General features: G+C 41.3%; 1 protein-coding gene across 1 annotated transcript in view; it reads left to right on the top strand.

Moving 5' to 3' along the window:
- PHIP (PHIP subunit of CUL4-Ring ligase complex) overlaps positions 1-16,808 on the top strand; it is a 293,959-nt gene that overhangs the window by 94,266 nt on the left and 182,885 nt on the right. Inside the window, exons 8-9 of the mRNA XM_084623628.1 lie at positions 2,682-2,903; positions 8,730-8,830. Coding sequence (XP_084479754.1) covers positions 2,682-2,903; positions 8,730-8,830 — 323 coding nt within the window. The remainder of the gene's footprint in view (positions 1-2,681; positions 2,904-8,729; positions 8,831-16,808) is intronic.

Below are 16,808 nucleotides of genomic sequence, written 5' to 3'. Positions count from 1 at the left end.
TAGAGGCACAGAGAGACTAACCAAATTTTTGGTGCCCAACTTGAGATATCTAGGGCCTGTTTTTTTCAGAATATTTAGTATTATAAAACACTTCATATGTTGACAGCAGAGCTATCACTGACTTCATTTTGCTGTGAATGCTTAGTACTTCTGCAAGTCAGACCCCAGGGTCTCAATTTGGGCACCCAGAACATGAGGAATGTGAAAAAATTTGGTTAAATGACTTGTCCAGCATCACTTAGAATACTGTGGTAAAGGCGAAGATGGAATCCAGTTCTCCAAGGTGGCCATTCTTCTCCTGCAATCCCCCTAATTTACTACACGTCTTTCAACTTCTGCAAAGAGCCATCAGTTCCTACAGACAGCCTCATTGACTACAGTGGGATGAAGTTAAACACACTCAGCAGGATTGAAACCTTTAGACTTACAGACAGATGTCTGCCACTAAGCTCATAGTAACTGTTAACAGTTGTAGGTTGTCCACCTTTGTGAGTGGACTAGAGGGGGAGATAAAACCCACATTTTGCTTGCAGTTTTTACAGCTATTTGCAGACCGCATCAGAAGAAGTTCAAGATTTTGAGACTCTTGCTTCAATTCCAGGTTCGGGGGGGGGGGGGAGAGTGGGAGTTGGGTGACGCCAAGAGTCACAGGGCAGACAGCCTGGAGAAGAGAATTTGTAGGAGAGCATCAAGTCAGGTTGTGGGTTCTTTGGCTTGAGAACCAGAAGGGAGACTGGTGGGCTGGGGAAGACTGCCTGAATCACAGTACAGCCCAGGGGGGGCTGGGAGGCCCCAGAGCCAAGGGAAAGAAGTGCATGAGTTCAAGGACCAAGGGAGGCTGTATGGAACGGGATTGGAATCTGGATACTGGTGGGGTGGGGAAGTATGTTTGAATCACAGCATGGCCCAATAAAAGGAAGGCTGTGGAATCCTTCAAACAAGAAGGAGGAGTTGTGAATTTGAGGACCAGGGTATTCTAGTTATTTTACTCATTGTAGACAGAACTGCTCTCTCTTTTGCACTCTCCTTTTTCTCTTCTTTAATTTTATCTCAGTTCCTTGACTAGATTCTTCTCAGACTTTCCCCTGCCCATATTAAACTTTCCTCCCTTGTCACCACTTCAGGGCCCCCTACTGTTGTTACTGTAGCATCCTCCTTTTATAAGTGTCAAGGAACTTTCTTACAATATTTCATCCCTTCTCCTCTATCTAGGACATCACCCAAATCATTCCAGTTTCTGCTTTAATAATAATAGAGGGAGAAAAAATCATCCCATATATATTATATTATACTTTGAATATTATTTGGATGGGAAGAGTGAGTAGGTTCTTTCTAGGCTGCTGTCATTCTATAAATCTAACTTGTAGGCATGGCACATAACATACGATACCAGAACTCAAGGACCAGAATCCCCTCTTCTCCTGCAGTCCCTTTTAATTAATGAATTATATCTATGTGCCAACATAAACCTGGGTCTCATAGTTGTGCTGTAACAAATTGGATTTTTTTTAGCTGAGTTAGAACTGGAACCTGTTCAGTTTTACAAAAAGTGGTGATGACATATGTCTGACTCTCATCCATGGTCTCTGAATTAGAGCTCATAAAACATAAGTTAACTTTCTGGGGTGAAGTTTTTAACTTGCTGGGGTGTATATCCCTATGGAGAGGAAGAATGGTCCCAGTGGTAAGGGCCTGTGACTCTGGAAATATGGGCTCAATTCCCTGGTCTGTCACACACTTCCTGTGTGACTTTAAGCAAGTCATATACAGTTTTTAAAAGTATTTAGGTTCCCAAATGTGCAGATAGGCACCTAGTGGGATTTTCAAAAGCACTGAGGTGTCTGACACTAGTCACCTATCTACATCTTTGTGCTCTCAGGGGGTACAAAGGACAAGCTACGGACAGACCTTTCACTTGTTCTTCCCAGGGTCTTGGATTTTATTTAAAACAAAACCAAAACATCTGTTATGGTTTCAAAGGAAACCGCCAAAATGTGAATTGACTGTAACTGGGACAGAAATGCCTGCCTGAGTTTGCAGAGAACCTGGAACAGCTCTGAGTGCTGTGAATTGCCCCATTCATCTTAATGGGCATTAATAAAGATTTTTTTTTATGCTTTAAAAGTTATCTGTTTCACTGCTTATTAAAGCATGCCGGAAAGGTGAGGAAATATATTCAGAAGATATATACTAGCGTTTCTTAAGTTGGGAGTGCATGAAGGACTAGCTGATGTGAGGAGAGAATAGAAATACGGGTATAAAATAAAATATTAAATTTAACATAAAATAAATACAAGGAACACTATACTGATTCATTATTCATTTTCATATTCAATATAAACCTCAGTTTTAAAATATAAATTAGGCTGTTTGCAGTATCTACAGTTCGTTGCCCTGGAGTTCTGCAGAAACTAAAAGACCTTGCTAAAGAATTTAGATTCAGCTTGCTGTAGGGCTTGTGTGTACATTTATAGATGCATAATTTGTATATGCTGTTGGCACTTAGCATACTTTGTATTCTGCTTGCACACTCTTCTGCAGCTTTACTCAGTGTATTTAGACTGTAGTGAGAAGTGGTTTACAATGAATGTCACTAATTTTGTTGTTTTAGTTAAATAACATAGATTTGGACATCAGAAGAGATAATTATATGGTTGTGATGATTGCTGCCTTGTTTTTAGGGTTCTGATGATTGCCTTGTAAAAATCTGGGCAACAGATGATGGAAGGTTGTTGGCAACTTTAAGAGGACATGCAGCTGAAATATCTGACATGGCTGTGAACTATGAGAACACCATGATTGCTGCAGGGAGCTGTGATAAAATGATCAGAGTTTGGTGTCTTCGAACATGTGCACCCTTAGCAGTTTTGCAGGGTCACAGTGCATCCATAACATCACTACAGGTAACAATCTTTCTGTCTTTTTACATATCACAATAAGTGAGGAAGTGGATTGCAGCAATAACAGTTTTTTTCTGTGAAGTTTGTTTTAATAAGAAATGTGCAACAGGTAACTAAATTGTAAAGCATGAACAAGGAGCTTTTAAAAATTGAATGGTCCCTTTAGGTTCTTTTTAATGTCATAAATGTCTGACAGACTGAAGACATGATTTTTGTCCCGAAGATCTGATCCCGAAGATTCTGTTCTGATTCTGCAAAAACACATGCTTCCCTTTATGCACATGTGTAGTCCTGTTGAAGTCAGTGGGACTATTTGTATATAAAGTTAGGTACGCAAGTCTTTGCAGGACCAACACCTAAGTTATGCACAAATGGCGATAAATATTGGGTGTGGTAGAGAGAAGATTGTCAAGCATTAAAAGAACGAGTTCATTAGATGATTTGTTTAATATTTCACAACACTTGTCATTTATAAAAGAGAGCTTATTGTAAGGCTGTTTCTATTCCTTACATTTGTAAAGATCTTTCCTTGGGTGTTTGTCCCTATTGATGATCCACTCTAGGTGTACATGCACCCAGGATTGGAGATTTTTTGCTAGCAGTTTCTGTTTCATCTGTGCATACTTGGCCTGAGATGTAATGCTCTCTCTTTTTATTAGTTTTCAGTTCAGATGGCACTGTATGCACAGTATCTTTGGACTGTATTTTTAAAAGAGAACTTAAATGTGTGTGCAAAATAAAATCCATACCCCTCCTTCTTTTGTTTAGTATTCTGGGAATTGATTATGCTAAAATCTTCCAGCTTCAAATATTGTAAAGTGAGCACTTCCCTCTCAGTGATGACTCTACTTGCTGCCTTTTTTGTTTGAGGGGACATGAGACTCGCCCAAAGTGCAGTATCTGTAAGTTATTTTCCAGAAGAACAAACAATTGCAGGGAGATGAGGCTAAAAATGTCTTCTCCCCCCCATCCCCCGCAATGTGGTCAGCCTCAAATTTGGGCCCACCTGACTCCCCTGTACAATGGACAGAAGAGCCAAAGAGTGCTCCTTTCAGCTTGGCATTGGTTAGCTCTAGAACACATGCAGTTAAGCTTACCTTGAAGGATAGGAGGATCCAGGGGAAAGTAGCAGCGAAAAGTTAAACACCCTCCCAAGGAAGCGAGACAAAGCTCTGCTTATATCTTTTTTTTTTTTAAAGTTAAAATTGCCTCTTGATTCCAAGATGAGTGAGGCTCCACAACCTGGTACAGGTACAGATGGAGCATTGAAGGAGTGTGGAACCAGCACTGCGGCACTGATGTCATAGAATCCTATGATCATGCCCAGTACTAAGTCTCTTATTACAGTACCCACCATCGGCACCAGCTGCCACACCATTGGTACCAATTGATGCATTGTAGAAAGCAGATCAGTACTGAGTGCTTTATCAACGGTAACGAGAATGATCCAGCTTCACAGTACTGATTCAATGCATGGTACTGGGGGACCTGCAAATGTCTGAGCCCAAATCCCCATTGCTGTCAGGAGGCTTACATTTATCTCCAGTACAAGACTCAGTTACTTCCTCAGGACCAGTCTCCTCCCTGCTACTAACTTTAAGGGAGGAACAGCTTCATTTCAGTCCCATTCCCACTGTTCCTCCTCTGGAGTCAGATGTATCATATTCATTGTCTGACTCCCAGAACAGAGTAAATGATTCACTTACATATTTCCCTAGAACCTGTTCACAAGACCATAAGAACAGCTATACTGGGTCAGACCAATGGTCCGTCTAGCCCAGTATCCTGTCTTCCGACAGTGGCCAGTGCCAGATGAACAGAAGAGGGTAATTCCATTTGATCCATCCCCTGTGGTCCAGTCCCAGCCTCAAATTTTGGCTCAGAAAGGTGGTCTAAGATATCCCATCATTCCAGATTCAGGGATTATCAGGCTCCTCATATGAGCTGGTATCCATCTCTCTGAGGCCCTTTCATTTTTTTACTGGTACAGTGCCGTTCGGTGGCCATATTGGGGACCCAAGCCTTTCAAGGTATCCTCTCAAAGAGAGTGATGAAGAGAAAGAAGCAGAAGTCTGTTAAGCCTCATGGGTGGATCTTCTGTGCATACCCAACATCAGGAGGAGCTCTCTGAAGGGAAAGACCAGCTCAGAGAGGAAGACAGCTCAGCTTCTGTAGTCCTTTCCTTGTCTTCTGTGGATGAGGCAGTGATGCCAGCCTGACTGTTATGTCCTGACTACTTTGAGCTTTTAAGAGCTCATGAAGAGGATAGTGAATTTGTTCCATATCCTGTTAGAGGAAGTCCTGAGAGGCTCTTCATAAACTATTAGACATCCTTCATACTACTATGCTGGGGCAAATCATGCTTCTGATTAATGATGCTCCCTTGGAGCCTACAAAGACTGTATGGCATACTCCTGCTATTATTTCTCCTTCTTCTAAAAAGACTGAGAAGAAATATTATTTTCTTGCAAAAGAAGCTGAATACTTGTACTTCCACCCAGTGCTATGCTGTCTTGTGGTAGCTGCAGCTAATGAGAGAAATAAACAGCACCATTCTAAGAGAGCCCCATTTAGTAAGAACGTAAAGCCTTTAGACCTTGTTGGACAAAAACTATTCTGCTGTAAGTCTGCAGTTTCAAATTTCTAATTACCAAGTTCTCATGGCAAAGTATGATTTTCTCAACTATAATAAATTCACAAATTTTGTTCACAAGTTGCCAAAGGAATACAGGGAGCCATGTCAGTTAATAGCAAGACCTTCATTACAGGCTTCCTTATATGTGGCAGACACCACTTCATGCTCTTTGGTAACTTCTATATGATGTGTTGGTCTTTGTGGCTTAAGTCTTTGAGTATTCTGAAAGAAGTCCAAGCCATAGTGAATGACCTTCCGTTAGGGCACCCTGATCTTTTCAATGAGAGAACAGATGGGTCCCTCCACCCTTTTAAGGTTTCCCATGCTGCTTTATGTTCTTTAGGCATTTATACTCTAATAATAAAAAGGAAATATGGTAAACTTCAATCTTACCCTAGACAGAGGACAACTCCGTCCTCCTTTTACTAGCTGAGGCCACCAGAGCCTCCAAGGAAAAGTCAGAAACTACAAAAGAGAAATCTGTCTGCTTTCTCTTTGCAGTCCGTGCTGACCAGCAAACATCCCTTTTGATGGGATTGTGGAGAGCTGCAAAATAATCATTTCTGTAGATCTGGCTGCTGCTCCTCCTTCCCAGATTCCAATTGGAAACTTTCCTTTTTCCAGTATGGGAGAGCAAAGAATGCTGTAATAGACAAGAGATGTTAAAAATTATTACAATTGTTCTTCCAATTCAATTCCATGCTTTTCCTGTTCTCCACCCACCTTCTGTATTCCTTTTCAGGAACCCCTCTCAAAGGAGACTTCTTGTCCAGAAGGAGGATTCTCTCTTCCCTTTCGGAGCAATAGAAACTGTTCCAAAGTGAAGAATTTTTACTTAAAATATTTTCTTCTACCCAAGAAGATGGGAAGTTGGAAGCCAATCCTGGACCTTAGAATGCTCAGCACCTGCATTCACCATTTGAAATTTAAGCGTGGTTACCTTTGCTACCATAATACTGTTATTAGATCTGGGAGATGGATTTACAGCTGTTGGCCTCCAGGATGCTTATTTCCACATAAATATATTATCTCGTACACAAGAGATTTGTGATTGGTCCAAATCACTATCTATTTAGGGTTCTTACCCTTTGGCCTGACACTGGCACCAGGGGTATTTACCAAACGGTGGCTGCTTTCCTAAGATAACAGGGCACTATAGTCTTTTTATAACTGGGCTAGTAGCTTCTCAAGCTAAAGTCCTATCAAGAAGTTCAAAACTCTATGTGAGTGGTTCCCCAGCTTTTCCAGACTCTCGATTTGAGAGTAAAAGAAGAAAAGTCAGTTTTAACACCAACAGAATGTATAGAATTTATTGGCCTGATACTGTATTCTAGGACAGCAAAAGAGTATTTACCTCACAACTGATTCCAGACTATATCCAGCCTCATCATCCAACTTCAAGTGACTCTGCAAATTACAGTAAGATCTTGTCTCAGTCTAATGGGTCACAAGGCCTCTAGCGCTTCCATGACACTGCATGCCATACTACATTTACTTTGCATGTAAGCTTGGTTGAGGACAGTGTATGCCCTGAGCAAACACAGTCTGGACATGATTGTATCAGTTCCACAAAAGATTCTCTTCCCTTTCAATTTGTGAAAACCTGAATGCAGTTTGTATGGAAGTTTCCTTTGTTCTACCCCTTCCGACAAGAACGATAGCAACAGATGCAAATGGAGTCTAGAAGGGTCACTGTTACATATATCAATATCCTGGAGCTCAGAAAAGTTTACAGCATATGCATACACTTCTTGCCAAGGTTTCAAGGTCAGCCTAGTCAGATTATGACCAACATGATTACAATATTTTACATAAACAAGCAGAGAGCACAGTCATCTCTTCTGTGCTCATAGGCAATTCCTTTGAGCGCCAGGATATTGATATATATCAATATATATATAACTGGCCAGGTCTGAAGAGCACATTAACAGATAACCTCAGCAAATACTTTTCCACAGCGCATGAATGGGAGATTCAGAAGTCTGTTGTTCAGTTCATTTTCCACCAGTGGGGATGACCGGCAGTCGATTTGTTTGCAACAGACAGGAACAAGAAATGTCAAAAGTTTTTGTTCCAGAGGGGGTCAGAATCCAAACTCTCTGGTTGATATGTTTTTAATTTCGCGGTCACAGATGCTAATGTATGCTTATCCGCCAATTCTTCTACTTCTGAGGGCATTAAGGAAAATCAAAAAGGACAAGGCAGTAATTATCTTAGTAGTTCCTACGTGGCTCATACAGTATTGGTTCCCAGCACTACTTTGCTTCTCCACTTATCCTCTGATTCAATTATTTCTGCTGTTGGACTTCTTGACTCAGAACATGGGAATCGTTAATAATCCTGATCCATCTCAACCTAACCACATGGTTTTTGGATGGATGTCAGAACTAGAAAAGAAATGTTCTTCAGAGGAGCAAACTATTCTGATCAACAGTAGAAAAGATTCTGCAAGAAAAGAGCATAATACAAAAAGTGGTAGAGATTTGTGGCTTAGTCTGAACTTGTGCTTCTGGAGTCCTAAACACTTTGTATTTTGGACTATATCCTTTCGCCAAAGACCTTGGGGAACTCACACACCTGTCTTGGGTACATCTGAATGCTATTAGTGCCTTCCACCCACATGTAGATAGCTCATTGTTCTTTGAGATGTGTGTATTCCATGATCGGCCTTTCTTCCTATCTGCTTTGGACTCTTCCTGTACTCTTTGGGATCTGTGGTAGAAAAGGTGCTCAAGTGGCAATTGGTCACACACTGAGTATGGGTGGGAGGATAGGATGCATGCACTACCAAACGGACACTGCTAGCAGAAATCTCTGGTGCATGCCCACCTAGAATGGAATACATATAGGACAAAACATCTTGAACTCTAGTTACTGTACAGGTAAGTAACTTTTTTTTATGTTTGGGTTTGCGTGTAGACTTGTAGGCCTAGGGGATTCATCCATGAGGATTGTTTTTGTGGGGGAAGATAATCCTTCTGACAAACTTCGCAATATTTTACCAGTTGGTGGTGTTACCATGTGATTTTTCCCCCCTGCTATGTGACTTTTCCTTTGGTAGTGTTGGGTACTACTTGAGTTTGCAATAAAGACTGAATAATTAGGGTCATTTGTTTCTGTTTGTGAGAATGGGACAGCAGTTGAACAAATATTTTTTTTTAACCTGTGGGGGTTTTTGTTTGTTTTTCCTCCAGTTTTCTCCATTGTGCAGTGGATCAAAGAGATATCTGTCTTCAACTGGAGCAGATGGAACAATATGTTTTTGGCTGTGGGATGCTGGCACCCTTAAAATAAAGTTAGTTGTATTTTACATGTTCTTAATTATATGTCATGAAAAAGTAGTGGTAATTAGTGTTAGAGAAATTTAGTTGGGTATTACCGTCAGCAAATTGAAAAAAGTTACTCATCAATTAACTTTCTATATGGTTACAGAATATAGTTTTTCTGGTTGGTATAAAGTTATAAATTGACTGTCTGCCTCCTTTCAGGATTAAGTTAGTACAGCAGTGTACTTAAGGTTTTGTAGGTGAAGCAGATAAAGCATCCAACCTCACTGTTTAATTTAATTTAATACATTTCTGTTCAGGTAGACTTTCTGTGGCCTGGCATAGAAGCTCCATTTTTTTATTGATTGATTGATAGATCAATATCTGGCTCCTAACTCCAAGTGAAATGAGAGTAGTGCTAAAGAAAGCAGTAGGACTAGAAGGTTTTTAATTCCAAATGTTAGGTGGGAGAAGGTATCTGTGACGGGTTGGATCACAGAAACCCCCTGGGAGCTTCCACCTGATGTGCCAAGACTACTTCTGCTCCTGCTTTCCTGCCCTGCCAGCTTAGGACTCCAGCACCCTGCCTGGTTTGAGCCAGACCCACTAGCCTGCCGCAAACCCAGACCCGGGTCTGAACCACATCCCCTAACAGCTGTAGGCTTAACTGAAAGCAGCTTACAGAAGTGTTCTCGTCTTTAACACTCAGATGCCCAACTCCCAATGCGGTCCAAACCCAAAAGAAATCTGTTTTACCCTGTTTAAATGTTATACAGGGTAAACTCATAAATTGTTCGCCCTCTATAACTGATAGAGAGAGATGCACAGCTGTTTGCCCCTCCAAGTGTTAATACATACTCTGGGTTAATTAATAAGTAAAAAGTGATTTTATTAAATACAGAAAGTAGGATTTAAGTGGTTCCAAGTAGTAACAGAACAAAGTGAATTACCAAGCAAAATAAAATAAAACCTGCAAGTCTATGTCTAATAAAACTGAATACAAACAAAACCTCTCCAGTTCCAGTAAACTTCCTTTTACAGACTAATCTCCTTTTAGTCTGGGTTCAGCAATCACTCACACCCCCTGTAGTTACTGTCCTTTGTTGCAGTTTTTTTCAGGAATCCTTGGGGGTGGAGAGGCTATCTCCTTAGCCAGCTGAAGACAAAATGAAGGGGGTTTCCCATGGGCTTCAATAGACTTTCTCTTGTGGGCGGAGACCCGCTCCTCTCTCCTATGCAAAGTCCAGCTCCAAGATGGAGTTCTGGAGTCACCTGGGCAAGTCACATGTCCATGCATGACTCAAATGCTCTACTAAGGTTATTTAGAAATCAAGCCAGTACACGGCCAATATTCATAACTTCAAATACAAAATGATACATGCATACAAATAGGATTAATAGATTCAGTAAATCATAACCGCTACATAGATATGTTACATGGCATATGTAGCATAGAACATATTCCAGTTATGTCATATATATTCATAAGCATATTTCCATAAAGCCTTATAGGGGGCACAGTCACAGTATCATCCTACTAAAATTCTGAAATATCTTAAAGCATTTTAATGCTAAAATAAATGAAACTTCTTTCTTTCATCTTCCTCTAGACTTTTTGCCTATCAGAGTTATTCCCCCCGTCCCGCCCCTCCCCCATTTTCCTACTTTAGGTGAGGTGAGTTTGAGCTTTCTTTCCCTCCTGCTATGTATCAGCACACATGGGTATTTCTGGATGGTTATGTAGGTGTGCTGGTGTCTAAAATGAATCTGACGAGTAACTTGAGGTGGGGTGCATGACATCTTCTTGGAAGCATTGTCAGGATACAATATACACAACAGAATTAAATTTTGTGAAAACATTAATTTAGTCTATAAACATGAAATACTATTCATTCTCATTCTACTATCCTCACTCAAAATCTATGGCTCGGTCTTGAAAATATTCATTAACATAAAATTCATTGGGGTTGTTTTTGAGGATGGTATTTTTTTGCTGTGCTCTCTGGGTGGACTGGCTCCACTTCCGAAGCCTGGGCTTTCATTATGTTGTCCAAGCAGTCTGGTTCAGACCCTTCTTTTCTTTTCTGTGTGCTAGGGAGCTTGTAGTCAGCTTCCTCATCTTATCTTCCAGGTTTTCCAGGCCTTGGCTGCTGCACTGTTCTCCAGGCAGTTCATTTTGCCAGTTTACATTTCTGGCTCCCCTGTTTGCTGGCTACAAGATGTACTACTGCAGCTCTCACTCTTGACCCTCTGCTGTGGGAGCATATACTAATCCAATTAACTCTGCCTTACTAGGAAAACAGAAGAGCAAGAGGCTATCCCAGTAGGCTAGAGAGACCAGTTCTGCCAACTTTCATGAAGTTTTTCTTAAAGCGTGAGCTTCTGGAGTCAAGTGTTTAGATGAGAATCTCAGCGTTTTCTTTTAAGAAACAAGGTTTCTAGCTCTTGTTGTGGAGAAAAGCTCAGAAATCTGACCTGAGCATACACTAATGGCTCAAAAACCAGAAGGCAAATAAAAAACTTGGAGAGAGTGGGTGGGTGGGTGGGTCAATAGGTTGAAAGTTAAATCTTCTGAATTTTAAGACAATGATATGACTTTGGGGGGGGGGTCCTACCCGATGATTTTTGAACACATTGGATTGCCAATACTGAGAGACAAAATAAAATGTGGGGTAGTTGGCTGCAGCAGAATTGCAAATTACATGGCAAGAATGCTTAATTCTGTGGTCCAGAAGATCCTGATCAAGATGAATTAAGCAGTTCACTCCTCTGAGCTATTGTTTCTGGCTGTCTGCAGACTCAAGCAAACTTCTCTACATCAGTTTACAGTTATTCATAGTTTCCAATATGATTTCCTTGGTTACAAGGACTAGAAACATTTTTTTCCCTTATCAAACCTGAGATTATGGAGCTCCGTTTTGAAGCACATTCTGCAGTGACAGAATTGTGGAATATATGGGGCTCTGATTATTACATATATATATTAATGGGCGCTAGTAAAGGACCAGTCTTTTGAGGGGATGGAGATGTGGGAATGCTGAGGTAGAGGAACAAGGAGTCTATTGGCTGTAGAATAAAGTGTTAGTGGAGTGGGGATGTTGAGGCTACTTTGACTATTTCTCGTTCATTCACATCTGCGGTACATATTGGTTTAGTCAGAATTTTTTTGTGAGATGGCATGGGCCTGGGGACAAGTATTGAAGGGAATAAGTGTTTGGTTTCTTTTAGTTGGTTTAACTGTTTTTTGGATAGTATAAAGTAGTTATTAGTTGGCATGTCTTTTGGGGAGGAGGTATAAAGTATGTCTTGTAGGATTAGAAATTATGTTGTGGTCATGTCTAGAATACTGAAATAGTGGGTCTCTGGGAAGAATAGGTGGGAAATAGCTGGTAGGCGCATTATTGGGAAAGTCTTAGTGGATAGCCTCAGAGGAAGAAAAATCATAATCTCCTCTCCCATTTAATAGTTGAGATCCTCCATTTTAATTCTTTACATTGGAGATGGAATTGCAAGAATCAATGGTTTTCCCTGGCCTCTTGTTTTTGTAGAAGATTCCTCTGCAGTACCTAAGCAGCATGATCTCAGCAGCACTCCAGCAGAGTAGAAGGTTTCCAGGGGTAGTTTAAAATAGAAGATATTCATTTACAACATGTAGTGCTGCTGGGGGTGTGTGCTGATCTTCACTTGTGGGGAGCGTCACCTAGTGATCAGGGCTTAGGTAGTTCTACTTGCAGAGGGGGTTTTGGTAGGGGAGCCTGGGCCCTCCCACTGCCCCAGGCTCTGGCCCATGGCCCTTTGAGGGTAACAAAAGGGTCCAACACCCAAGAGTGCCTCCAGGCTGCTCTCTCTGAACCACTTCCTACCATCCCTCTGTTGTCCACAGTTTGCAGACTGAACAGGAAGGCATGAATGGGGTCAGCTCACCACATGGCACCTCTTCGTGGTCAGGCATGGTGTGTTAACTCTTTCCTTAGAGCAGTGGCTGGCTCCTTGGCCCGCCACTCAGTTTAGTTCCAGGTCTCTCCACTTCAGGGGTAGCTCATAAACAGGACAAGGAGAATTAGCACAAATAAACTGAGTACACATGAGAGAGGGGGAGGAATGCTTCCCTCTCACAGTGTACCTGAAGCAGGTCCTCAGGGAGGGATCCTGCTTTCCCTCAGCTCTTTTCTCAGGAGCTGCAAGTTGCTTTTCTAAAACATTCCCTGGTCTACGCCCAAGTGAGCTGTCCTGCTCCCTTTTAACTCCTCCTCCAGTCTGTGCATCTCTTGCATGTATGGCAGGGCAGGGCTGGCTGAGCCCAGAGCAGCTCCTTAACCCCTTGTTGCTCAGTGTGGGGTTTGCATATTCCATCACAGGGGGAAACACACTACTTTGCGGAACCAAAGGCAGGATTCTGCTACTTGGAAATCTATTTCTGCTGAAGGAAAGAGGGAGAGATTAATTAAATCTTCCCAACTTTTTTTTCCCCCCTCTATCCCAAATTTGCACTGAGGGAAGAAGGCAGGGAAGATTACTTTGCAAGACAAATGTTATATCAAAAGTTCTAGGGGTATATAGGGTCTTATGGGTGGACATGATGTTGATGCATAGGGATTTTCTGGGTACGTAACAATGTAATCCATAATTATTTGACAAATATCACATTTAAAAACTGGTATATGCCTTGATTCTCTCATAGGGTATGTGTACATGGGAGCTGGAGTTGTAATTTTAGATCGACATACCCATGCTTGCTTTGATTGAGCTAGCATGCTAAAAATAGCCGTGTAGTTGTAGCTCCATGGTTGGTAGGATGGGCTAGTTGCCTTAACTACAATCCTGTCTTCAATCCTAGGTATGTATTTGGGGCAGCTAATCCATCCCACTGCCCGTTGAGCCACAGCTATGCTGCTGTTTTTACACGCTAGCTCAATCAATGCTTATACAGTTATATCAACCTGAGCTGGAAATTATACTTCCAGCTCCAGTGTAGACATACCTGTGGCTATATTATTGCAGTGGTTGCCTTACTGGTCTACTGTTCTAAGTGAGACAAGGTGGTGGGATAATATCTTTTGTTGGACCAACTTCTGTTGGTGAGAGAGACAAGCTTTCAAGCCTGTTCTAAGTAATAGTCTACATAGATCTGTGCAACTTGCCTGATTTAAATTTTTGTTTGTCAATTTTTAAATAAATTTTCAGTCCCAGTTTCTCATGTATTTTAGATATCTGCAGCTAGTAAGCCTCTACCCTCGATATGTGTCAAGTTCAAAATGTCATCTGACATTAAGGTCCTTCCCTCTGATTTATCATTGTACTTGTATATTTGATTTTTGTTTATATTGTTATTCACATATTATATTAACTGTCTTGGTTATCTTTGGTGCCTTTTTTTCTGCTGTTTGCATTTAATATTGGACCCTTACTCATGTTCCACTCTGTTGTTCTCGTCTTCCAAACATCCATACTGCTAATTCTTTAGTACTATTCAAAGTATACTCAAAAGTCTTACTTTTTTTTTCTCTTTTTTATGTATTTACTGTTATGTCTTATGATCTTTTGCTATTATTATGTCCCATGCCTCAACACTTAGAACAAGTCGGTAGAAATCTGTTGACGTTATTACAGTGGGCTAAAGTTTGCCCTCTAACTATCAAGGGACTAGATACTTGGCTGGCATAAATTGGATCGCTAAGATTCTGGACCCCAAGTAGTTTTTAAAAGCCTTAGTAGATAACATAAATTGATAGGGGTAGAGAGACAGTTGGGAACCCAGAAATGTCTTAATGCAGTTTTTTTCAACATAAGAACTTAAAGTTCAAAAACTAATGCCCTTGAATTCTAATGGCTTCCATGAATTTTGGTTGAGGTCAAAGGGTCTTCTAAGCTGAAAAGTTTTTCCACCTTTTAAAGTGTTGACTGAAATTGTACTAAGTATTTCCATGAGACTGGGAACTTGCATTGTACTTATTATTTATAGTGAAGTCCACAGATCCATGACATCAGACATATTTGTTTTAGGCAGCCAAATGTCTCTGCTCTAGGCAAGAGGGAGGCAGATCAACTCCACCTTGTTACAGAGCAAATATATAGAATTTCTTTTCAATTGGCTTCAAACTTCCAGGTTTCTGCTCTCTGTCTTTATTGGCATGGGGATTCCTTTTCTCCTCACAATTACTGGGACTCTTCCTCTACCTCCCTGCTCAACCACACAGAGTGCAGCGTGGAGGAGACTAAGAAGGGGAAAGCCAGATGCAGTCTCCTGTACCTCCTAACTGATTGAGTGCCTATTCTGGAGATCTGTTCTGGTTCTCTGGAGACTCAGGTCTCTCCCATATGGTCAGATTGGGGCAGGGTTTCCTGCAGCCTCTCTCCCCCAAGTAGGAGAGTTCCCAGAAAGCAGCAAAGTCCTCTTGCTCTGGCACAGACAGCCATTCCCTCCTCCTCCCACCTTAAAGAAGGGAGGTTGAAGTGCAATATTAAAGGACCAGAGAAGCTTCTTGCCTAGCTGCCAAAGCCTGCCCAGCCCCACCCCCCTCATGCTAACCCCACCCATCCTGCTGTTATAGTTGGACAGCACTGACATGGAAACAGAACGCAGTCTGGAACATACATACAAGTAGCAGCAGCTTGGCCCAACTTTTAAGAAAATCAAACTGACTCACAAAGAGTTATCAAACTGTCCAAAATAGAGAGACGGTCCTTGTTGGAGATTCAATACTCAGAAGAAGCAGAAGAAATTTCTGCACAGGACAGTTGGACAACAGGATGGTACGAGACATCACTCTAAGATTGGATGGGCTTTTAAAGATGATGGGCAAGGATCCAGTGGTGATGGTTCATATTGGCACAAATGACATTGTGTCGCGGGATATCTCACAGGTAGTAGATATGTGCTGAAGAAGAAAAACGTCCAAGCCATCTTCTCTGTGATCCTTGCTGTCCCTCAAGCAAAGGAAGACAGAAGGCAGAAGATTCTGGAAGAGAATCACTGGCTAGGTAAGTGATGTAGGATGGAGGGCTTTGGTTTTGTAGAACATGGGTCCATCTTCTATGGGAGAGGAGTTGTATAGTTTGGATGGCTTCCACCTCAGTAGAAGGGGGACCGATTGCCTGGAGGACAGGCTGGCTAGAATAGTCAGAAAGGGGGTAAACTAATAGCAAAAGGGGAGGGTAAAAAGAGGGGTGATATGAGCACTCAGTATAAAATGGAGATATTTAGAAGAAAATTAATCAAGGAACCAAAGGACACAAAGGAAAGAAATTCTTTAATTGCCTGTGCACCAATGTTAGGAGCCTGGGTAAACATGAGGAATTAGAGATGTTCATTTATAAGCCTAAATTTGATCTAGTTTGTATTACTGTAACCTGCTGGGATGACTCGCACAACTGGAATGTTAAATGGTTATAACCTATTTTGGAAGGACTGTGTGAGCAAAAGGGAATGGGGAGTGGCACTGTCAAAAATTGCATTACCTGTTTCCGAGTCCCTAATAACTTGGAAGAAAATGATCTTGAATGCATATGGATCAATGTCCTAACAGATAAAGGACAGATGGGGTACTAGCTGTTGTCTGCTACAGACCACAAAATCACACTAAGGCACCGTAGGACTGCCTTCTTGTGTGCCTACCTACAACATGTAGGGAAAAAATACTGCATGATCATGGGGGGGGGGGGGGGGCCTTCAATTTGAGTGATGTATGCTGGAGGTCTCATGCTGCCACTACTAAAACATCCTTGGAATTTTTAAACATGATAGATGACAGTTTCCTAACTCAATAATTTGCAGCCAACACAGGGAAGTTCTGTGTTAGACCTTGACCTAACAGATAAAGAAGAACTGATCTCAGAACTAAAGCTTGATCACGTTTATAATACGTAAGCAGAATAAAATCTAGACCAGTAATATATATACTTGGTGCTTTAATGGGGCCAATTTCACAAAGGTGAAAACAGTTATTATCCAAATCAAGTGAGAGAAAGATGAAATCAGAAAAATGTGAATAATTGGGAATCATTTAA

This window comes from Lepidochelys olivacea (assembly GCF_965140295.1).
Source record: "Lepidochelys olivacea isolate rLepOli2 genome assembly, chromosome: 3".
In the NCBI taxonomy this organism is placed as follows: domain Eukaryota; kingdom Metazoa; phylum Chordata; order Testudines; family Cheloniidae; genus Lepidochelys; species Lepidochelys olivacea.
This window is presented reverse-complemented; position numbering and strand designations above follow the sequence as displayed.